Source organism: Rhamphochromis sp. 'chilingali' (genome assembly GCF_963969265.1).
Source record: "Rhamphochromis sp. 'chilingali' genome assembly, chromosome: 1".
NCBI lineage: Eukaryota > Metazoa > Chordata > Actinopteri > Cichliformes > Cichlidae > Rhamphochromis > Rhamphochromis sp. 'chilingali'.
The window spans coordinates 46,966,444-46,990,707 of record NC_137929.1 but is presented as its reverse complement, the minus strand read 5'-3'; the positions used below and the strand labels follow the sequence as shown (position 1 = coordinate 46,990,707).

The window sequence follows — 24,264 nt, the reverse complement described above, 5'->3', positions numbered from 1 at the left end:
TCAAGTGATCACGCACTGATTAAAACATTAGTAGGTTATGCAGGTTTTCATCCTTTTATTTTTTGAAGTTTTCAGTTTTAAATATAAAGTTTTCATCCTTTTATTTTTTGAAGTTCTCATCATTTTATTTTTATTTTTTTGAAGTTTTCATTTTAAATATGAAGTTTTCATCATTTTACATATAAAGTTTTCAATTTAAGGTTTGCATCATTTTAAAATATAAGGTTTTTATCCTTTATTTTTTGTAGTTTTAGTTTTATTATTTCTTGTTTATTCCACTTGTTATTTCATTTACTATGATTTTCATTTACTATGTTTTTCTTTTTATTATTTTCTTTTGTTTTATTCTTTAGACCAAATGACTTCCATTTCTGCTATGCTGACATTTTGAAAATTAAAAAATTGCTTAAGATACTTAATAAATAACCTTCACAGACAATTGCTGTATACATTTAAAATAAGTTAAAACAGGAGGGAATGTTACAGGAAAAATGATTCTATGTTTCTTTACCTTCTTTTAAATGTACAAAGATGCCTTTTGTCTGCCCTCTGCCTATGGTTAGATTAGTTTAGAATTATCTTTTTAGACTTTCCCAGCAAACACATCTTGTTTCTGGGACATATTGTTTTAGATTGTTTTATCTTCCCTAGCTCTCTGCTGACGAGACTAGCACCATATATGGAGTTGTTTTATTTTATCTGTTTATTATTTGTTATCCTGTTCTCACTGTCTCTGTGCTCTGTGCCTATAAAAATTACCAAGCCACTGTGCATGGTGTGAGTTGTTCTTAGCAGCTCACCCGTGTACACGTTTGATAAAGAAAGTAACTTTGTCTCATTGTGTCTTTATTTCTCCTGGGTTTCTTACAGAGTTTTCCCCCGACATATATCGTGAAGAAAACCTTGGAAAAAGTTATCTACAGAAATATTTATGCAGAAAAAAACAACTGAATTTCCTGATCAAGGAAATTCATGATGTTACAGTAGAGGGCACTACAGCTTCACCAATCTGCGCCTCCCTGCTTCAGAGGGCTACAGTAATATCTCCTGATATCGCCTAAGTCTGGTATATTTTTAATTTAGAAAGGAAAAAGGAACAATAAGATGCAGGAATTTAGAAGCAATGTGTTGTAGAAATCATCCTTACATTAGAGAAGATCCACTGGTTCTCAATGTTATTATTGTGTGTCTTATGTGTAGTTTAAAGGTTGAATGAGGAGACTCAGATATAGGCAATTTTGTTGAATAAACTGTGTGACAGCATATTTTACAAATTATTTGCATTTTATGCATTTTAAACCTCCCCGGTGGTTTACATGCTTTGCAAGGCCTAACTGTGCCTACAGCTGTTATCAGTTTTCTCTGTAGAGCTAATGTTTGTACAATTCCAATTATATTTATAAGGTTGGAAATTACTGATGGTAGAAGTAATATACCTATTGTAAATATCAAGTACTAAGGCATTTCTTGATGCATATACATTTGCAGTTTGCATTAATGGAGCAATGCTCTATCTGTAGCTAGAGAAACACATAAAATTCAACAAGACAAGACATGGGTTACTATAAGAGACATCAAAGTTCCATCTTCCCATCTTTTTGCACACTAATTGGCTGTTTTCAATCCAGCTGCTATTTTTGGTAGAAGTCCCATTGTGCCTGATTGTCCTAACAACAGCTCTCCTCCTGTGTGTAAAAATGATCAAATATAGAACGTTCGAAAAAATTATGGGAGGGTAAATCTGCTGCATGGTCCAGGTAGTGAGAATCTTTGGTTTAAAAAAAAATCTTTCAGTTTGGCAGTCTTGTACACACCGTAGTTCACATCTTTCTCTTGTTTTGGTAAATCTCGGGTGTATGATAGCAGCAATATTAATGAGACTGGGACGGCTCTGTCTTAACGTGGTGACTCTGTTTATTCCCAAGCTGCAACAACAAACACACACAGCGCAACCACCAGAGGGTGCTGCATGACCCATTGAATTTTTTCTCTCATACGCCTCATGATTCTATAGTACAGGGTGGGCCATTTATATGGATACACCGTAATAACATGGGAATGGTTGGTGATATTAAAGTCCTGTTTGTGGCACATTAGTATATGTGAGGGGGCAAACTCCTCAAGATGGGTGGTGACCATGGTGGCCATTTAGAAGTCGGCCATCTTGGATACAACTTTTGTTTCTTCAATAGGAAGAGGGCCATGTGACACATCAAACTTATTGGTAATGGCACAAGAAAAACAATGGTGTGCTTGGTTTCAACGTAACTTTATTCTTTCATGAGTTATTTACAAGTTTCTCTTTGTTCACAGCCATTGACATGTCAGAGGTTAACTACAGTTACATGATGATGTGTTTCCCTCTTTATGCACTGAAGCTGGCACGTTCCCTGAGTTTTTCCAGCAAGATGGTGCACCACCACATTATGGGCGCCAGGTCCGAGCATTCCTAGATGAACAGTTTCTGACCCCCTTAGACTTTTATCTTTGGGGTCATCTGAAGGATATTGTCTATGGTACGAGATCTGCAGCACCTCAAACTACGGATACTGGATGCCTGTGCTGGCATTTCTCCTGCGGTGTTGCTATCAGTGTGTGAAGAGTGGGAGAAGAGGGTTGCATTGACAATCCAACACCATGGGCAGCACATTGAACACATTTTATAAGTGGTCAGAAACTTGTAAATAACGTACAACTTTTTAAACAGATTTTCGCTATCAGAGCTCTGTTGAGCCAACCAAGGCTTGTTCCTACTTTCTTCTAACAGTGATGAGCAGTAAGATTTTCTAGCTTTTTTTTCTTTTTTACAGAGTAACACGTGTTAACACATGGCATTGAAGAAGGTAACAAAGGAGGAAGCGCTTGTTTAAATTTTGTTACAGTATTTTGTGAGATTATTATACTATCTTATGCCACCTTAGACTTCTAATTGAAGAATTGTTGAATCATTATACGGCTATAGGCCACATTATACCTTGGATTAAAGATTGTGAAATCATTACACTGTTTTATGATGCATTATACTGCTGAATTATAAGAAATGCTGTTTTCAGAGGATCATGGCCTTAATTGTCTGATTAGAAAGAACAGAACATACTGCACAGGAAGCCAATGTCATAACTTAGGCTCACTGAGAGAGAAAGAATGTGGAAGTTTAGGTTTTATGACTTTGGAGGGGGGCTGAAGCTATAAGAACGTGAGAAATGGTCAGACATTCGAGATCTGGCAGACACCCTGCTGTCCACATCTCCCCTCCAGCCGTTTATGCTCAAAGTGTTGTATGGAATAAAGAGAATTGTATGGAATAAAGAGATTGTTGATTGAGCACTTATACACCAAGTGTTGTTCTTCCTTCAGCCCAAAGATCAAAGAATTGGGATATTTAACAGTTTTCAGAAAGTGAGGTTGTCATTATCAGCATCAATTAATGTTAAAATCTTCCACTATAATTATTTTATCTGAGCTGTTCTTCGTGTTTTCCAGTTGTGGATAATGAGTGTATCAGTTCTAGACTAAGGATAGTCACACCAAAAATAATATTTAATCTAACAATTTCTAAGCACAAATTAATTCATTTTAGATTATAGAACTGGAGAGTCAGGCTAACGTGTTGCTTTTAAAAGCTGCTCTTGAGAAGTGAACTTAATTATTAAAAATGTGTGTTAAATAACAGTGAAGCCAAAACTTCATTCAGCAGCTGAAATGAAAAAGCTCTTGAAGCTGTCAATAGATGTTCATGTTGTGCCAGTAGAGGGCGCTGTAGTTCCACCAATCTGTGGTTTGCTGCTTATGAGTTGGATGATCATGTGTTGGGGCAGCCCTATGGATATAAGAAAATTTTTGATCTACAGAGAGAAAAAAAGAAGAGCGAGAGATATGATCACTGATTTCTTTTATAAATGTAAGAAAGAAGTAGCAAAGGTTTTACAAAACTCTGCTCACAGAAACTATTTTTATGTTGAAATATGTACTTTTGTGGTTGTGCATGTCTATCATGTGTGAACACTGTGGAGTAAATTAGGATGATTATTCAGTTCATAGTATGGCCCCATGCAGTCATTTCTCAGAGTGGGATATTAGACATGCTCACCCAAAGGAATCGCTGTCCAATGAAAAGGCATATTCTTTAAATTATGATAGCAGTTTTGTATGCAACAGTTTTGCAGAGGAATTTGGTTGCGAATTTTTGTTTACTTGCATCCTAGCTTATTGTGGAAATTTTTGAAGTCGGGTATTCCACACACACACACACACACACACACACACACACACACACACACACACACACACACACACACACACACACACGCACACACACACACACACACTAAAATGAGACCCCACTGCTGCAACAAGTCAAACAATTTCATCCCTCCTACATATTCCATGATCAACTGTAAGTGGTATCATTACAGAGTGGAAGTTGTTAAAAATCACAGCAACTCAGTCACAAAGTGTCAGACCACATAACGTTACAGATGAGGGTTGCCAGATTCTGGGGCACATCAGCAGAAAAACTGTGCACCTGGAGCTTCATGTTATGAAGTTGTCATTTCATGGTTTTTTGAGAGATCGGCTCCTGTAGTTTTAACGTGTTAGTGGCCCGGTATTTTTACCATTTAGTGTAATAAGGAGCCTGCCCTCATTCCCTTTATCCTTATGAGTCAGTGGGGATAATGGGTGCATTCCCTGTAATTTGTTGTCGATAAACTTTTTATGGTGCAATTGTTTGACGCTCTGATAGAATTTCTGAATAAATAAAAATATACTTACCTGTGTAAGGAAGGTATCTCTATCAATTTTAGACAAGTCCACCAAAGAGGTCATCTTCATTTGCAAAACTGCAACATCTAAACAGAAGAATGCAACATGTTAGAATTCAATAGAAATCACTTTGCGCTAAAGTTACTGCAAGTAGTTCATCCACCAAGGCTTAGTTGGCTTTACCTAGTAATCGATTTCATTCCTGCTGGCATTTTGATTGTGATTGTATATTTCTTACTTTGCTGATCTTAAGTTTATTCACTAATTGACACTGTTGATTTCAAAGACAATCATTGTGTTTTTCTGGCCAGCTCATGCCTTTATTTTGGAGTTTGGATTTTGTATGCAGTTAGTCAATGCTACAAAATTCACTCAGCATACCTCAAAAGTATTTTGCTGGATTTACAAATTGTGACATGAGGGTATTATGTAGTGATATAAAACTGACGTGAATTTTACTGTTTTGGTGTGACCAGCAATCAATAGACATGAATTAAGGTGAGATTAATAATTGTTACACTGAGACAGAGTAACTATAAAAACATCACCTCATTTTATTCATACTCACAAGATGGTTCACTGGGTGTAGTTGATGTAGGAAGAGTTGTGCTTGGAGTATTAGTAGTAGTAGTTGCAGGTACAATAGTTGGAGTACCGGTAGTAGTTGTTGCAGGTACAATAGTTGGAGTACTGGTAGTAGTTGTTGCAGGGAAAATAGTAGGAGTACTGGTAGTAGTTGTTGCAGGTTCAGTAGTTGGAGTATTGGTAGTAGTTGTTGCAGGTTCAGTAGCTGGATTACTGGTAGTAGTTGTTGCAGGTTCAGTAGTTGGAGTACTGGTAGTAGTTGTTGCAGGTACAATAGTTGGAGTATCGGTAGTAGTTGTTGCAGGTTCAGTAGTTGGAGTATCGGTAGTAGTTGTTGAAGGTTCTGTAGTTGGAGTATCGGTAGTAGTTGTTGCAGGTTCAGTAGTTGGAGTATCGGTAGTAGTTGTCGCAGGTTCAGTAGTTGGCGTATTGGTAGTAGTTGTTGAAGGTTCAGTAGTTGGAGTATCGGTAGTAGTTGTCGCAGGTTCAGTAGTTGGAGTATCGGTAGTAGTGGTTGCAGGTTCAGTAGTTGGAGTATCGGTAGTAGTTGTTGCAGGTTCAGTAGTTGGAGTATCGGTAGTAGTTGGAGTATCGGTAGTAGTTGTTGAAGGTTCAGTAGTTGGAGTATCGGTAGTAGTTGTCGCAGGTTCAGTAGTTGGCGTATCGGTAGTAGTTGGAGTATCGGTAGTAGTTGTTGCAGGTTCAGTAGTTGGAGTATCGGTAGTAGTTGGAGTATCGGTAGTAGTTGGAGTATCGGTAGTAGTTGTTGCAGGTTCAGTAGTTGGAGTACTGGTGGTAGTTGTTGTCGTTATTATTGGTCCTATAAACAGTCAGAATTAGATGTTATAACTCAGTTACACTGATTCAGTAAATTCAATTTAAAATGTGGCTGAAATGGTGAAAGGCTCTACTCACCGTTTGCAACAGTCACAGTGACACATCGAAGCTCTGAGTGATACTTGGTTCCACTGTAAAAATAAGTAAGTTTAATATAGGCCTCTGATGCCATGATATCTTCAAGTCACCTAAGCACTGATACTTTCTATCTTAATTGAGCATGCTTTTACGACATGGTGGTTTTCAAACTGGCTGCTTTCTAATACTTGCACCCCTTACTGTACCCCTTACTTATTTCTGGCGCCACTCCGAGCTGGCAGCCAGTATCAGCAGCTCCGACCTGACCGAGTCCTTTTTTCTCTTTTTTTATTGTTATTGTGTTTCTTGTTCTTGTTTTTTTTTTTTTTTTATTGAGGGCTGTACTACTCTGCAACAGAGCTTAGAATTTTATGGACAATTGTTTTTTTTATCACATTTTTTACGGCATCTGTTTCCGGAGAGCGCGTGGATGTCCGACCGCTCATTGTATACAGCAGGGATCAGCTGTTAGCCCTCAGCGCCGCTGCTGTTCCGCCTAGCGCCAAGTGAGCCAGCATCCCCCGCGACGTGAGGAGGATGAGACGCGGCACTTGGGCCGGGATCGGGCGTCGCAGTAAGGTTAGGAGGTACCAGCCTGCGATTCCATCTGTTATTATGGGGAATGTGAGAATGCTCCCCAAAAAAGTGGATGAACTGGCGGCTCTAACCCGACATCAGCAGAGCTACAGGGAGTGCAGCCTGATGTGCTTCACAGAGTCGTGGCTAACCGCGCTAAATCCGGACTCTTGCAAATGGAACATTGAGCAAAAAAAGATCACTTGAACGCAGGCTGTAAGAAACAGTACTCCTCCGTGTGAGCAGATCGCAAATGTAGGTGGGCATTTGTCCAAGCAGGGCCTTATAAATAAAGATGCACCAGTGAACAAACCTCCTGTGTCATGGTCCTGGGCCATGTTGGCCCAGTGTTCTTAGTTTCCTTGTATGTTTGTATTTTATTCCATGCTTCCCCTGCCCATTATGTTTAAGTTCCCCCTGTGTGCCCTCTATGTATTTATGAGCCCTCGTCCCCTTTCGTGTTTATTCCATGTCTCCCCTGCCTGTTACGTTGGTGTTCTACTCGTGCTCTCTCTCCTCCTGTACTTCCTGTTTCACCTCTCCCGTCAGTGTTCAGTTCACCCCGCCCTGTCTCGTCATGATTATCAGTGTCACCTGTGTTCCCCGTGTGTTCCCACTTCCCTCGTTAACCCTCTGTGTATTTCTGTCTGCGTCTCCCTCTGTTCAGTGTGACGTCGTCCCTCATGTTGTGTGGATCTCCCTGTGTCTCTCTGCGTATGTTAGTTTACTCTTCCCAGTTTAGTTTTGTATTTCCTATGTTCTGCCATTCCAGCATTAAAGCTGTGATTTTGAGTTCATCCCCGTGTCTGTGAGTTTTGCGTTTGGGTCCTCCTCCTGCCTGCCACACAGCCGAGCCTTGACAGAACGACGTCACCAGACATGGACCCAGCAGGCTCCTCCCGGGAAAGCGATTTGGCCCGCATCTTCGGCCTGTGGGAGCGAGTTTCCCACGCCTCGGACATTAAAACCATGTCCATTGGGATAAACGCCATCGAGGCTATTCTCAAAGGGAATCCCCATCTCCACGAGCTCTCAGGATTTTCGGGCCTACTGTCCAATCTGCAGAAAGCCAAGGAGACAGTACAAATCCGCGAGCTCGTCATACCGCAACAGCGACCGCCACAATCGGGAAACGTTTCCACGCTGCTGCCACTGGACTCCTCTCCATCCACCCTCCACTCTGACTGTCACTCACCCGCTGCTTTTCTCGCAGCAATGTGGTCGGAGGATGAGGAGCCGGCCGCGATCTCTCCGTCGTTGCCGGTTTCCTCCATCACCGCACCTCCGGCTTCCCGAAGAAAACGGCATTCACGCCGCCGACGCGCCACCCCACAGCCGGACATTCGGCCTTCTAATTCACCTGCTGTGGTGAGTGAGAACTCTGTGTCTTTTCCAGACATTATGACTGTTCATTCAGGGGCTGTGTTTTGTGTGGCGGAAGTCAATGCGAGCTGCTTATCGCCTGCGCAGCCCTTCACAGCTCCGTTAGCTCCCTCGCAGCCCTTCACAGCTCCGTCAGCTCCCTCGCAGCCCTTCGCAGCTCCGTCAGCTCCCTCGCAGCCCTTCGCAGCTCCGTCAGCTCCCTCGCAGCCCTTCGCAGCTCCGTTAGCTCCCTCGCAGCCCTTCGCAGCTCCGTTAGCTCCCTCGCAGCCCTTCGCAGCTCCGTTAGCTCCCTCGCAGCCCTTCGCAGCTCAGTTAGCTCCTTCGCAGCCACCCTCAGTTCAGTCTCCTGTGTCCCCGCTAGCTCAGCCATTAACTCCACCACAAGCTCCATTTTCACCTCTACCATCGCTTCAGTCATCAGTTCGGTCTGCCACTCAGTCGCCCTTAGCTCCATCATCCACACTACCACCTGTTTCTCTTCCACCACAACCGTCACTACACCCAGCCACTCAGGCTGCTACTCAGTCAGTCATTCAACCCATAGCCCTGCCGTTACCATACCCTGTAGCTGAGCCACTAGCCGTCCGACCCACAGCCACTTCAGCCACTCCTTCACCCGTTACACCTCCACTACAACCATCACTGCAGTCTCCAGTGTCCCCAGTGCAGTCTCCAGTGTCCCCAGTGCAGTCTCCAGTGTCCCCAGTGCAGTCTCCAGTGTCCCCAGTGCAGTCCCCAGTGTCCCCAGTGCAGCCTCCTTTAGCACAGTCATCCACTCAATCACCAGCTCCACTTTCCCCTCAACTACCACTACCACCTCTAGCTCAATCTCCTGTGCACTCACCTCTGGTTCATTCTCCTGTGAAGTCATCTACTCCACTGCCTACTCCACTCTCACCACCTCCGTTACAACAGACATCAGTTCAGTCCCCTGTGCCAGTGCAGACGCCCTCAGTTCAGTCCCCCGTGCAGTTATCTACTTCACCACCATCAGTGGCTCAGCTCCCACTCTCATCCGCCCCTCCAGTAGCTCAGCTCGCACCTGAACCATTGGCCCAGTCCCCGATAGCAATACGGTCTTCTGTTCGGCTTAACATTCAGCCAGGGGTCCCAAACCTCTCTGGCTCTACATCAGCTCCTGCTGGAAGCTCGGACGAGCTCATCCAGGACTCCGTGGCTCCCACGCCGCCATCTGCCTCATCCGCTGGGGGTTCCAGTGAGCCCGGCCAGCACCTCCTCGTCTCCGCTGGAGGGTCCGAGAGGCCCGTTCAGCCTCCTGTCTCCGCTGGAGGGTCCGAGGGGCCCGTTCAGCCTCCTGTCTCCGCTGGAGGGTCCGAGGGGCCCGTTCAGCCTCCTGTCTCCGCTGGAGGGTCCGAGGGGCCCGTTCAGCCTCCTGTCTCCGCTGGAGGGTCCGAGGGGCCCGTTCAGCCTCCTGTCTCCGCTGGAGGGTCCGAGGGGCCCGTTCAGCCCCCTGTCTCCGCTGGAGGGTCCGAGGGGCCCGTTCAGCCTCACGCCGCATCAGCTGGAGGGCCCGAGGAGCCTGTCCAGCCGCCATCTGCGACCGCTTCGTCATCGCCTGGGCCAGCCTCTGCCTGTGCTTCTGCTACGCCTGGTCCGGCCTCAGCCTCTGCAGCTCCGCCTGGTCCGGCCTCAGCCTCTGCAGCTCCGCCTGGTCCGGCCTCAGCCTCTGCAGCTCCGCCTGGTCCGGCCTCAGCCTCTGCAGCTCCGCCTGGTCCGGCCTCAGAGTCTTCGTCCTCGTCTGGCCCGGCCTCAGAGTCCTCGTCTGCTGCAGCCTCCTCAGAGTCCTCGTCTGCTGCAGCCTCCTCAGAGTCTTCGTCTGCTGCAGCCTCCTCAGAGTCTTCGTCTGCTGCAGCCTCCTCAGCCTGTGCTTCGCCTGGTCCCGCCTTGACTGGTCCCGTCTCGACTGGTCCTGTGCCCTCCGGGCCTCGGCCGGTGCGCCTGACACTGGAGAGCCGCCGCCGCTGCCTTCCGCGCGGCCGGCCCCCTGAACTGCACCGTCATCGCCTGAGTGGCCGCCGTCGCCTTCCGCACGGCCGGCCCCCGGACCGCCTTCGCCTGAGTGGCCGCCGTCGCCTTCCGCACGGCCGGCCCCCGGACCAGCGCTGTCATCGTCGCCGCCGCCTCCCGCGCGGTCGGCCTCCTGAACTGCTCCGTCGTCTCCTTCACCGCCGCCATTGCCTTGCGCACGGCCGGCCTCCTGAACTGTTTCCACGTCTCCGCCGTTGCCTTCCGCATGGTCGGCCCCCTGAACTGCTCTGTGTTTGGGTTATTTTCTTGGGCTCCGGTGTTTGCTGTGCTCTTCTTTTGTTTTCTGTTCCGAGCCCTCCGTCCTGGGCCCCCGCCGCCCGCCCTGGGTTGTTTTCTGTTTGGTTTTGTTTTTCTGTGTTTGGGCTGTCTGGAGCCAGCCCTTGAGGGGGGGGTACTGTCATGGTCCTGGGCCATGTTGGCCCAGTGTTCTTAGTTTCCTTGTATGTTTGTATTTTATTCCATGCTTCCCCTGCCCATTATGTTTAAGTTCCCCCTGTGTGCCCTCTATGTATTTATGAGCCCTCGTCCCCTTTCGTGTTTATTCCATGTCTCCCCTGCCTGTTACGTTGGTGTTCTACTCGTGCTCTCTCTCCTCCTGTACTTCCTGTTTCACCTCTCCCGTCAGTGTTCAGTTCACCCCGCCCTGTCTCGTCATGATTATCAGTGTCACCTGTGTTCCCCGTGTGTTCCCACTTCCCTCGTTAACCCTCTGTGTATTTCTGTCTGCGTCTCCCTCTGTTCAGTGTGACGTCGTCCCTCATGTTGTGTGGATCTCCCTGTGTCTCTCTGCGTATGTTAGTTTACTCTTCCCAGTTTAGTTTTGTATTTCCTATGTTCTGCCATTCCAGCATTAAAGCTGTGATTTTGAGTTCATCCCCGTGTCTGTGAGTTTTGCGTTTGGGTCCTCCTCCTGCCTGCCACACAGCCGAGCCTTGACATCCTGGAGGACAACGAAGGCCATCCCACTCAAGCGTACAGATCACAACAATGGGTCAAGGCCCTACAGTTTGTAATAAACCGTAAAGAGGCATGATATACTGAGTCAATCTTATGAAGACACTGGGCGGAAGCATTCATGTACAGCTGATCACCATAATCTAAAACAGATAAAAATGTGGCATTTACAAGATGCTTTTTTGTCTCAAAAGAAAAGCAAAATTTGTTTCGAAAGAAAAATCCCAGTTTTAGTTTGAGTTTTTTCACAAGATTGTCTATGTGAGATTTAAAGGTCAGAGAATCATCAATTAAAAAGCCAAGATATTTATACGTATGCACCACTTCTATGAGGTTTCCCTCAAGAGTGGACACCAAAGGGACAGTTTGAGGAAATCTCTTTATGTTTGAAAACAACATTAGCTTTGTCTTTTCAGCATTGAGAACCAATTTCAGCTCCAGAAGTGTGTTCTGGACCACGTCGAAAGCTTTCTGCAAAGATTCTATTGCCTTTTCAAGGTTTGAGCCAAAGGAATAAATAACTGTGTCATCAGCATAAAAATGCATACTAGCATTGGACACATTTTGTCCCAAATCATTTATATACATGATGAACAACAGAGGTCCTAAAATTGAATCCCGTGGCACCCCAGTGTGAATATTCAAAAGTTCTGAGCACAGATTTTCACATTTAATGCATTGAGTCCTGTCACTCCAATAGTTAGTGAACCAGGAGACGACATGTCTAGACAGCCCCAAAGAAAGAAGCCTATGCTTTAAGATGGCGTGATCCACAGTGTCGAAAGCTTTTGACAGGTCGATAAAGAGAGAAGCACAGTGCTGTTTTTTATCAAGAGCAACAAGTATGTCATTTATCACTTTTGTGGCAGCAGTAACAGCACTATGCTGTTTTCTGAACCCAGATTGCAGTTTTGAGAGAACTTCATTAGAGTACAAGAACTCTTTTAATTGCTCACTGACGAGAGACTCAAGGACTTTTGCCAAGACACACAAGTTTGATATTGGCCTGTAATTAGTCAGAATGGCCGGGTCGCCTCCTTTTAATATTGGCGTAACAAAAGCAGACTTCCAAACAAGTGGAATTTCTTTATTTTGGATTGAAAGATTAAAAAGGATCGTAAGAGGTTGTGCAATGTAATCAGCTGCTATTTTCAAAAAAATAGGGCTCTATTAAGTCTGGCCCTGGGGGTTTCCTGTGATCTAAGGCTTTAAGAGCTTTATGCACTTCCTGGACAGAAAAAGGAGAAAAATCAAAAAGCTCCCCAAAATATGTTTGGGGTTCTGTGCAGGGAATCATGGGGGCTGCTCCAACAGAGTTAAATAAAAAACCAGTAGCTACGAAGTGCTTGTTAAAGCTATTTAAGACCTCAGTTCTGTCATAAACTGGGACAGAATCTTTTAAAATGAATTTTGGAAGAGCCTGTGATATTTTATTTATAGATAAAGACTTAATTACTTTCCAAAATTTCTGAGGGTTATTCAGGTTTTCTGTAGTAACAGATAAATAATATTCTGACTTAGCCTTCTTGATAAGTGTTGTGCATTTGTTTCTTAATTTCCTGAAATCTAACCAGTCAGTCAGGGAATCGTTTTTCCTAGCTTTTGCCCATGCCACGTTGCGCTGATGGATGGACTCTGATAATTCCGATGAAAACCAAGGGTTCTCCCGTCCCTTGACCCTAAATTTTCTGGCAGGTGCATGCTTATTTAAAATCTTCATAAAAATTTCTTTAAAATAAGCCCAAGCCAGATGGATGTCTGGTATCAGACTCACATTTTCCCAATTTACCATGGACAAGTCATAATGAAACGCTTGCTCATTAAATATTTTAAAATTTCTTTTACAGATGATACGCGGTTTACATTTAGGGATTTTAGTGTTCCTACAAGTAGCAACTACACAATGATCGCTTAAATCATTACAGAACACGCCTAGAGACAGGAACTTATGAGGGACATTTGTTAGAATTAGGTCAATCAAAGTAGATTTGTCAGGACTCTTTATATTTGGCCTTGTAGGTAGGTTGACCAACTGGCTAAGATTAACAGAGTCACAGATTTAAATTCATCAGAAGCTATATTCAGCCAGTCCCAGTTCAAGTCTCCGGCCAATAGAAGTTCATTATAATTTAATTTGGACAGAAGATGCTTTAGAGATAATAAAGTTTCCTTTACAGCAGACGGAGGCCTATAGCACCCAACAACTGTTATAGAGAGAGACTTTACTATTTTAATATTCAAAGCCAAGAATTCCATTTGTTTAGGAATAGATTCAGATAAAACAATGGATACTTCATATCTTGATTTAACATAAATTGCTACGCCTCCACCTTTCCTAGGCCTATCTGTACGATAAAGATTGTATCCCGTTATGTTGATGTCATCATCTGTAATAGATTTGGACAACCAAGTTTCGGAGATAATCACAATATACGCGTTTGTCAATTTCGCCCAAATTCTGACCAAGTCCATCTTGTGTAATAAACTGCGTACGTTTAGATGAACACATTTTAACCCTGGCTGAGATTTAAAATCGGCAGGGGTCTGGACACTTTTCAACTCAGGTCCAGGATTTGGTTGCACATCTCCGGATATAAGTAAAAGTAAAACAATCATCATTAACCTTCGTTTCATATTACATTTAAAAGCATTTTCGTACTTTGCAGATGTTAACGACAAATACTGCTTTTTCTTAAGTGAAAATGAAAGATTATACAGAACAAGAGAACCTTGTAATTTGGGTAATACTTCATATCGATTTAAGCTAACAACCAGAGCCAAATGAATCGTTGGTGACTCCAGGTGCACTTCTACAGTTGACCTAGTGCCACTAAAATAAGTTTCACCCATACTCAGCTCATATTCTGCAGGCCTGTTAGCTGCGTGTCCGGACGGTGTAGCAGTCTCCGGCCTGTTAACTCTGCGTCCAGGCAGTATAGCAGGCTCCGTCCTGTTAGCTCCGCGTCCGGGTGGTGTAGCATACTCCGGCTTCGTTAGCTTCGAAATACGGACAATGTAGCCGGCTCCAGCCTGCCAGCTCCGAGTCCGGGAAATGCAGCGGGCTCCGGCCTGATTTGCTCCGAGTCTGGGGGACGCAACAGTCCGAGCTAGCTCCAAACAGTGCTAGCTCCAAGTCCGAGCGGGGGAGGACAAGGAGGACAGGGCAGGGCCCAGCCTGCCCTCCCAGGAATCTAGTAGACGCAGTAGGCACTGGCAGGCTCCGGCCCATCAATCCAGAGTCCAGATGGAGGCGGACACGGTAGACTCAGGTTTGCCTACCCAGAGTCAGTATTTAGACCGGCCCGCTTTGCCCAAAGCCCTATTTCAGTCCAGAGGGAGACGCTACGGCGAGAGTTTACGTGTCGCCATCTTGGAAAAAATTCAGTGTTGTGACAGTCAGCTGGAAATGGAAGATAAGGCAAGAAAAGGAAAACTACAGGAGGAAGATGGAAGAGCAGCTGCAACAGGACAACATCAGAGGGGTTTGGAACAGCCTGAAGACAATCTCAAGACAAAAACCAACCCCCCAGGCTGCAGGAGACTTGGGGTGGGTGAATGACCTAAATAAATATTTGAATAGGTTTGATCAACCACCCACCCCTCCCCCATCACCGTCCCCCCTGCTGCCATTTCCCTCATCTTCAGGAACTGCCTGTCTTTCATCTCAGGACTTCTGTTCAATCTGTGCCTGTCACTGGGGAAAGTACCACAGCTGTGGAAGACATCCTGTGTGGTACTGGTACCAAAGACGTTCCTCTTCACCCTCTACACTGCAGACTTCTCCATCAACTCCCCATGCTGCCACCGACAGAAGTTCTCTGACGACTCTGTCATAGTCAGCCTCATCACAGGAGTACAGACAGTGAACTCTGGACTTTGTGGACCAATGCCAGCAGAACTACCTGCTGATCAACACTGGAAAAACCAAGGAGTTGGTGGCGGACTTCCGGAGACGCAGACCGACCACATTGACAGCGGTGAACATGCAGGGAGTGGACATTGAGATAGTGGACTCGTATAGGTGCCTGGGTGTTTACCTGAATAATAAGCTAGACTTGAGCCACAACACAGATGCTCTATACAAGAAGGGTCAGAGCAGACTCTACCTGGTGAGGTGGCTGAGGTCATTTGGAGTCCAGGGAGCGCTTTTAAAGACCTATGACTCTGTGGTGGCATCTGTAATTTTTTACAGTGTTGTATGTTGGAGCTGCTGTTTATTGACAGCTGAGAGGAAGAGGTTGGATAAACTCATCAGGAAGGCCAGCTCTGTACTGGGATGCACCCTGGACCCCAGTGCAGGTGGTGGGAGACAGAAGGACTCTGGCCAAAATAACATCTCTGTTGGACAGAGTCTCCCACCCCATGCATGCATGTAAATGTTGCTGAACTGCAGAGCTCCTTCAGTGACAGACTGCTGCATCCTGGATGCACGAAGGAGCATTTCCGCAGGTCCTTCCTCCCTGCAGCTGTCAGACTGTACAATCAGAACTGCTCCCAACAAACATAGATGTTTACATCAGCGCTGTAACTTGGCACTATTTTATCAACCAATTCACACTATAACCAGGGTTTGCCTCTTATCTGTATTTAATTTAATTTAATAACAGTACAGTACTCTGTTTTTGGTAACCATTGTCCTTGATGTAAATATGTAAAAAATGTGTATGTTTGTTTGTATATGTGTCTTTCTTGCTGCTGTTACACCCAAATTTCCCCTTGTGGGACAATTAAAGGATTATTCTATTCTATTCTATTCTATTCTATTCTATTCTACTGGTCACTACAGCAGAAGATTTGCCTCCTATGTTTCTAACATCCTTTTCAGTCACACCAACCCTATGTATGTCTTCCTTCACTACATCCATGAATCTTCTTCAATCTTTTTTTCTCTTTTTCTCTTTCTAAAAGCAGTGTTAGGGAGTAACGAAATACATGTACCAGCGTTACGTATTTAAAATACAAAATATAAAATATAATATAATATAACTGTATCCTGTTAACGTTTAAATAGGTGGTAATCGGAATACAGCTACTTTGTTGAAATAAATGGAATACACAGTGGTCATTTCCTGTTTCGTATGTTAGGCTATCCCCTCTCTATGTCTTCTCCAATTTGGTGATTAAACACAGTCAGGCGCAGGTTTAGCTCAGTTGGATCCGCATGTAATTACATATCACATGGCTGAGAGCGGCTGGCCCAGGTTCGAGTAGGATTCGCAGCCTTTTATAAAAAAAATACCCCCCCCCCCCAAAAAAAACAAACAAACAAACAAAAAAAAAACAACCCAATTTCTATTTGGGATTAATACAGTTTCTCTGATTACTAACATTGTTAGCTGGCGTTAGCTGAGGTTAGCTCATAGACTGCAGACTGTTAGGCCGTTTCTAAATACTCATGTACTTGAGTCCGTACTCGTGTTCTTGCTAGTCTGGACTTCATAAGTTCACACGGGAGTCCGGACTTTCCGAGAACGCAGTGCGATCATTCCACAATTGGAACAGCAGTGTACATGATGATATCACAGCTCCGGAGTTTTTACTGCCGTCCCCTCTTAATTTAACTGTAATTAATATTTGCAATGGAAATGACACACGACATAAAAAAATGACACATGATGTAGTAGATTTCTTTAAAAAAAGATAATTGAAACTAATTTGATTTGAACAAATATTTAAAATATAATCTGATCATTTTTGGAGCAGCCTTCAGGATCTCCAGTATTAACATGCTGTTTTTAGACTTGATGGATAGCATTAACAACCTGCTACCTGCAAATAATCATGTGCAGTTACACATGATTATTGACAGACAAAAAGAAAACATATTACTGATACCGAAATAGTTTTCTATACAAGATCAATGCAAAAAGTGCAGCCTTACCTAATGTCCATCCCACTGTTATTCGTTTTATATTAAGATTCAAAAATTTAGTTGGTATTGGTAAGTGAGTAACCTTCAGTAATGGTAATAAATCACACAGCAATAGTGCATTCATGTAGTTGTAAAAAGCATGATAATATATGTAAGAGCTGTTTTTCTCTTGTTATCAGCTTCCTGGTTTTCATTTTGTCTCCTCACTACAATCGTAATCTCAAAAGATAAAAAAAAATGTTTATTGACTCAAAGGAGAGCTAACTGACTTCTAATGACGGAACAATCCTTAAAACAGGAAACTTTTTCAGCAACAAGTTAAAATGTCCATCCATCCATCCATCTTCATCTGCTTTATCCGAGGCCGGGTCGCGGGGCCAGCAACCTTGAGCAAAGAGGCCCAGACCTCCCTCTCCCCAGCCACCTCCTCCAGCTTATCCGGGGGAACACCAAGGCGTTCCCAGGCCAGCCAAGAGATATAATCTCTCCAGCGTGTCCTGGGTCTGCCCCGGGGCCTCCTCCCGGTGGGACATGCCTGGAACACCTCACCCAGGAGGCGCCCAGGGGGCAGCCTTGTCAGATGCCCGAACCACCTCAGCTGGCTCCTTTCGATGTGGAGCAGCAGCTGCTCTACTCTGAGCCCCTCCCGGATGGCCGAACTTCTCACCCTATCTCTAAGGGAGAGGCCAGCCACCCTTCGGAGGAAGCTCATTTCTGCCGCTTGTATCCGCGATCTCGTTCTTTCGGTCACCCACAGCTCGTGGCCATACTTCAAATCCTCCACTTGGGGCAGGAACTCATCCCCGACCCGGAGTGAGCACTCCACCCTTTTCCGGCTGAGAACCATGGCCTCAGATTTGGAGGTGTGACTTTGAAAATTTTTCATTTCAGGAATTTCAGCTGCTATAACTTTCTACAGAGTCATTTATATGAAATATGAGACTGACCCAGAAACGGCCTGGACAACAAAACAGATGGGGAGGCTTTGTCCGTCTTCGCTCTCAGATGGTGCCCATCTCAGGGTGAACTGTCCAGGTCCTGATGCACTGTTGATTAACTTGTATGGCCCACTGTAGAGCAGTTCAGAGATCCTTCAAAAGACAAAATCAAAAACTCGTCAAATTGTGTTTCTTTTTTTCAATATCTCCGCGACTACAAAAGGAGCATATTTCTTTGGTTTCCCAACTAGAGCACAGCTTTTATTAGGCCATGCTTGTTTTTTGTTTTGATTTTTTGCATATACCAACCAACCTTGGAAGTGTTTCATGTTGCCTTACTTTCAATGTTTACTGTTGTTTTACCTAATCTTTTTGTATTTATGTCCTTAAATCTGTATTGTCTTGGCTGTTTTTCACTTACTGTGTCGTCTAACTTGACGTCTGACTGTAATCTTGTACATCAGCACTGGAGTTTTGTAATACTAAAGATCATGTCAGATATGTAACCTGATAAACTAAAAAATAGTTTTGATTTTCACATCACTCATTTCTGATAGATTCAGACTTCTAGGACTATTTCTCATGTCTACCCAGAGGCTGCCCTGAATGAAATATTTAAACTTTTATATATTCAGACAAAGTCTTTAACTGTGTTTTACTTACATGGAGTTAAGTGCCTCTGCAGTGATGTTAATTTCCAGAGTCTGACTGACATTGTTGTAGAGCTGAGCTCCGTTGGCTGGTGTTGGAGGAAGAAACTTGGGCAGAAAGAGTCCTTCTGTGCAGGATGGAACTGCAGGATCAACTGGAAGAATACAGAGAAGTTAAGGTGATTCTCACAGGATGCAAAGATGATCCAGAGTAAAATATCTGCTGGACAGATTAATATTTGTTGGTCCAGAGAATCAGTCCCGATGACACTGGTGGTCAAACATCTCTGTACATCAGGCCGAGCACTAAGTTCATCAGCAGCAGCTCTTTAGTGCTTTCATTGTAAGATAATGAAACGTATATTTGTACCTTTCAAAGCAAACTGAATCGGTATTTTGCTGATGGCATTGTTGGTAGTTATTGTTGTTTGTGTCCCGCTGGTTTGAGTCAGAGTGATGGTCTGTCTGGGGAAGTCCTCCATCACCAGCTGTACTACATACGAACCTTCATTACTGCTGCTGGTGGGGCTGAATGACAGAGTACAAGACGACTGCAAGAGGACGAAAATGGGCTTGAAGTTAAAATAACCAAAATGTTTTCTGTCATGTAATTAAATTGAGGGCTATAAATAACTGCTACTTCTTTTGGACAAACTTTCACTTCTACCAAATCGATATCAATTGTAATTCAATTAAAAAGCTTTTAGTCTTTGCCTGTCTCATCTGACATGAGAGTAACAATCATTGCTCACCGATGAGAGGCTGAGGACAGAGGGTGGAGTGCAGGGGTTACACTCTAAGAGTGCAGAGTTTCCATATCTGCATTTAACTTCGTCTCCATCAGGGTCAAACATCAACAGGCTGAAATCTCTCTGACAGTTTGAAGGAACTCTGAGAGAGAAACAAAGATTGTAGCTCTATTTGCTGTATTCATTTTAATGTAACGAACGGGTGATAAATACTTTGTTAAATTAATTGAAAATGAAAAGGATAAATGAAAAATATGAAATGTAAAAGAAAACTAGATTTATAACAAAGATACACACATAAAGTGGGCTTACCTCACAGCTGGTAGGATGGTGGTCTGAGGTGATGTGTTGGCTTTGCTGATGTCAGACCGGTTCCTCAGTTCCACCCGAGTCACAGCTCTCCATGATATGATGTTATTGATGTTTGATATCCAGTCACCACTATTCAACCTTGATAGAAAATTCAGTTTTCAAACTCTGAAGACAACATGTTTTAGTAAATTATTAGTTTACCATGTGTCACTCATCAAAAAGACTGTTTAGTGGAGCTGCTGATGTTTTGGGGAAGTTGTTTTGTCGCCCTTCAATGGCAATTAAAAAATGTTGTAACAAATTACCTTTTCCTGTTGTTGTACACTCACCAAAGTTCAAACGGAGCGTTGCTGGAAACCCGTCGAGTCATGATTCCCTCTCTCTGACACCAGTCTCCGCTGCTCTCCTGTTTTACCACATATAGTGTGTAGGTTCCAGTCCCACAATCACCACTGAGGCAACTCCATATATCACCATGTGTGCAGTCGTGGAAGTTCAGTTTATACCGAATGGTCACCTGTAGAGTTACAGCCACAAAGTGTTTACCTAACATTTTAAATTTTTCAAGTCCCTAAATTATTTTAGAAAGAAAATGTACGTACTGTGACAGATCCGTTTTCAAAAGTGTCCTTTGGGTAGTAGGTCATGACTGTGCCTAAAAAATGTGAAGCCTGAGTGCCGCAAACCATCAGCAGCACCAACGATGTCGCAGAGAGCAACATGATGAAAGTGTGTGTCTCTGCACAAAGGTAGAAATCACTGACAACACGAATACATGTACTTCCAAAGACAGCCTCTCTTTCACTCTCTGTCCTTTTGTCTGATGTTTTTTTCCCACACGGAAGTTGATTCAGTTTGTAAATCAGAAAATTACCTGGAATGAGGAAACGTCTTTCAAAGATTACAGTCAGATGGGTATTGCACCGAATGCAGCTGTCTAAACCACCTGCAAGAAGCACGAGTATATTTTCAACTATATTTAAACAAAGTTGTTTTGAATTTGTCAAAACAACATTTGTTTTTAATTTCATCTTTTGGGGGGCGACCGTGGTTCAGGGGGTTGGGGAGCTCATCTTGTTTGTGGAAGGTTGCCAGTTCAACCCCCTGTCTATCTCAGTCGTTGTGTCCTTGGGCAAGACACTTCACCTATCGCCTATTGGTGATGGCCAGAGGGACCGATGGCGTGGTATGGCAGCCTCGCTTCGGTCAGTCTGCCCCAGGGCAGCTGTGGCTACAACTGTAGCTGCCTCCACCAGTGTGTGTGGATGTGAGAGTGAATGAATAGTGGAAATGTAAAGCACTTTGAGGGTCTCGAAAAGCGCTATATAAATGCAATGCAATCCAATCTTTCAGTTGTAATAGTGATTAACACAGTGTCAATTGGTTTTGTGAAACAAAAGTTACTTCTTCTTTTTTTTTTTATTGAAAGTTTTGTAATTATGACAGTCATCCACATGAAAAAAACAAACAAAAAAAAAAAACAGTAAAAAAACCAAACAAACAACTTATGATCATTGCTTCACTCTCATGGTATGTTTAGACCAAACACAAATCCCTCTTTTCCCATAATTACATATAGATATACAAAATTTGAGCCCCAGTCATCTTTATGGACCGCCAGCCCTGTATCATTCAGCTTTGATATGGAGACAGAAAAAATAGGAAGGGAAAATATTGTAAAATCCAAATTCATTCTATATCTCACAAATGATCATTTCTGTGCAGATTGTACCTTCTTATTTTCCTTTGGCTTTGCTAAGAAATAACGTCTTATTGCAGATTATATTCTGCCACTGAGAACCTCATAAGCTTTTTTATAAAAAGGTACTTTAATTTAGCAATACACACAAACAAAAAAACAAACAAAAAAAAAAAAAAACAACCCGCCCCCGTCCCCAGAAAAAAAAAAGAGAGAGAAAAAAAACCCCCAACAAACAAAGATACTACGCTCTAACAATAACATAATGGCACAGTGAGACCCGCAGATCTGCTCGGTCCAGTCTCTTTTATAAACTACCTTAAAAAAAAAAAAAAAAAACGTCCTTAGCAGACCTTCCTTCTTCCAGTAGTTGCGTGAATATCTCATCCCATGTTACCACCTTCAACAAATCTCTCCCATTTCCTCCAGTTTTTATGAAATTGGTCCATTTTGAGGTTAAAAAAAAAAGTAAGTTTTTCCATTCTATGTATTTCCTCCATTATTCCTATCCAATCTTTCTTTGTTGGGGGCTCTTTCTCCAGCCACCTCCTGGTAAGCGCTTTTTTGCCAGCTCCCAACAGGATGTTTATCAAGTATTTGTCCTTTAAGGAGGCTGCTGATGGGATATCGCCCAAGTACACAGTACAAAAAATCCAAATTTAGTTTGACACCAGTCACCAAGTAAATTGATTTGACCAATTCACTCCAGTATGACAGGATTATTGGGCATTTCCAAAATATATGGAAATGATCTGCCATGTTTTCCCCACAGTTTCTCCAGCAGTGTCCATCTGTCAGTTGACCTTTTTGTTTGTATTTTATTTTGGGTGTTATAAAAAACCTAATAAAATTTTTCCACGTGAATTCCCTCCAATAACCCGAGCTAGTAGTTTCCATCTGTGTCCTGCATATATTTAACCAACTGTCCTCTGATATGTTGATTTTAGCCTCCGTTTCCCATTTAATTTTGATATAATTGGTTGATTGATCCTTAAGTGATTGTAAGCAACTTTTGTTGTGTTTACAACAAAAGTTACTTCTGTTCACAACAGATCACAGAGAGTGCAAGCTCCATGTTTCATTAGTGTCTCTTGTGCATGGTAAAATGTACTACAGTCAATACTAGTAGTGCAACGGATCAAAAAACTCACAGTTTGGTCCGGATCACGGTTTTGAGTCACGAATCAGCAAAAAAAGAAATAGACAAGAAAAATTTAACTCTCAGTTTTTTTATTTAAATACTTTTTGGCCATTAAAAACATTCAACTCAAAACTCATTCCCCGCAATTATATAAAACAAATTAAGGTGCATAATAGGGTATAATAATCATTTCCTTTAATGTGGGCACAATCAAAAACAACTTAAAATGCAATTTAGGTATCATTCCTTCCTACTTTGAACATGGAGAATGAATAACACTCCACATCAAAAAAGAAGAAACAAAGCAAAGCAGACGTATGCCTATAACTTCAATTTTTTTTTCAAAAGATGAGGATTTCTACATTCTCTGGGGAGAGTGTAGACCTCTGTGCTGTAACTATCTCCCCTGCTGTTGAGAACACTTTCTCGCTAGGCACTGAAGTGCCAGGCACCACAAGCTAGACTCTTGCCAACATGGCAAGGTGAGGGTATTTACAGTCATTGCTTTTCATCCACGTCAGTGGATCACCATTGACTGGAATGCCACTTGCAGCCACATAGGATGCCACCTCCTCTTTGATGGTGTCAGCAAAAGCCTTGCTGCCCATGTCCTTTGGTGCAAATGTCTTGCCAAAAAGCTGCGCCATTGCCGACTTCTTTTGACAAGACATGTGTCTGCTCCTGGTGGTGCTGCTTGACCCTGCAGGGAAAGTTACTTCATAGATTAAAACATTTTTTTAATATATATTTCATAGATGTTAAAATGGGGCAATAACTTAAACATCATCATTATAAATAAATAATACATAGTTTTAAAATATTTATTTTCTTTACCTCTTCACAGTCTACAGTGCGAAGACTGCTCACAATCTCAGTAGTGAGATCACTGTATATCCTCAGGCATAGAGCAAGGTTTAGGTGAGACAGGGACTTGAACCTTTAATCAAGTGCAGTAGATCTGTGAAGGTAGTCCTGTAGGGTTGGTGGGGAAGTGTTTCTGGGCTTCAGGTCCTCTCTAATGGCAGACTTGACGTGATGGCGCTGTCTTCCTCACTTGGGGCCATGGATTGTAGGATCCTGGTTTTCAGAGGCAGGATCATGAACACAGATGGTGCAGTTTCAGTGTTCAACAGAGTTGTAACCGCTTTGAGTGGTTTAAGCAGCTGGAGGACCTCCTCTGCCACTCTAACATTATTATCAGACAAGGTGACAATGTCTCTGACATTTTTCTTCAGGTTTTTATCTGTTGTGACATCATGTACGAGCTTATGAGTAGGCAGCTGTAGCATAACTTGCTTGGTCTTAAGCACATGAGCAGCTGTTGAGCTTTTGTCTAAGTAGGAAACCACCTTCCTTATCCTCCCAAGGAAGCGTCCCATCTTACTCAATATAATTCCTTTTTGGGATGCTAAATTAATTGCATGTGCTAAGCACCCTATCTGTGGGCTCAGTCCTGCCTCATTCACTGCATTTATTTGGTTTATAGTATTATCTGTTGTGACTGGGATGTTATTATTGGGCCTCTATATCCTCCACTCCACCACTGTTCCAGTAAATGCGCCAGATTTGTGTCTTTCTGACTCTCATAGAGGGAGCGTGTCTGCAGTACAGGGCTTTGTATTGTGGGATTGTGGGATTGTGGGATTTGAATCCGTAACAGTTTGGGGGCTCGTCCTG

General features: G+C 43.3%; 2 protein-coding genes across 3 annotated transcripts; both read right to left on the bottom strand.

Annotated features, from left to right (window-relative positions):
* Positions 1 to 2,263: 2,263 nt before the first annotated feature.
* Positions 2,264 to 14,693, bottom strand: LOC308393516 (uncharacterized protein). 2 transcript variants are annotated; one of them, XR_013970992.1, is made up of 5 exons: positions 14,079 to 14,693; positions 6,265 to 6,317; positions 5,333 to 6,169; positions 4,774 to 4,850; positions 2,264 to 3,845 (listed from the first exon to the last, which is right to left on the bottom strand). XR_013970992.1 is itself a non-coding variant. In XM_080877332.1 (4 exons), the coding sequence occupies exons 1-4, from the start codon at positions 6,356 to 6,358 to the stop codon at positions 3,735 to 3,737; spliced, it is 1,119 nt and encodes a 372-aa protein (XP_080733458.1). In that variant the 5' UTR covers positions 6,359 to 7,090; the 3' UTR covers positions 2,264 to 3,734. The 2 variants fall into 2 exon arrangements, 1 of the variants encoding a protein (XP_080733458.1); XM_080877332.1 differs by lacking the exon at positions 14,079 to 14,693 and having other exon boundaries at positions 6,265 to 7,090.
* Positions 14,694 to 18,941: 4,248 nt separating this feature from the next.
* Positions 18,942 to 23,234, bottom strand: LOC308408354 (uncharacterized protein; the record flags this gene model as incomplete). Its single annotated transcript, XM_080900549.1, has 6 exons — positions 18,942 to 18,973; positions 19,057 to 19,237; positions 19,439 to 19,577; positions 19,748 to 19,885; positions 20,077 to 20,318; positions 23,058 to 23,234. 6 exons carry the CDS (start codon positions 23,232 to 23,234, stop codon positions 18,942 to 18,944), a joined length of 909 nt encoding a protein of 302 aa, XP_080756675.1.
* Between the last annotated feature and the right edge of the window lie 1,030 nt (positions 23,235 to 24,264).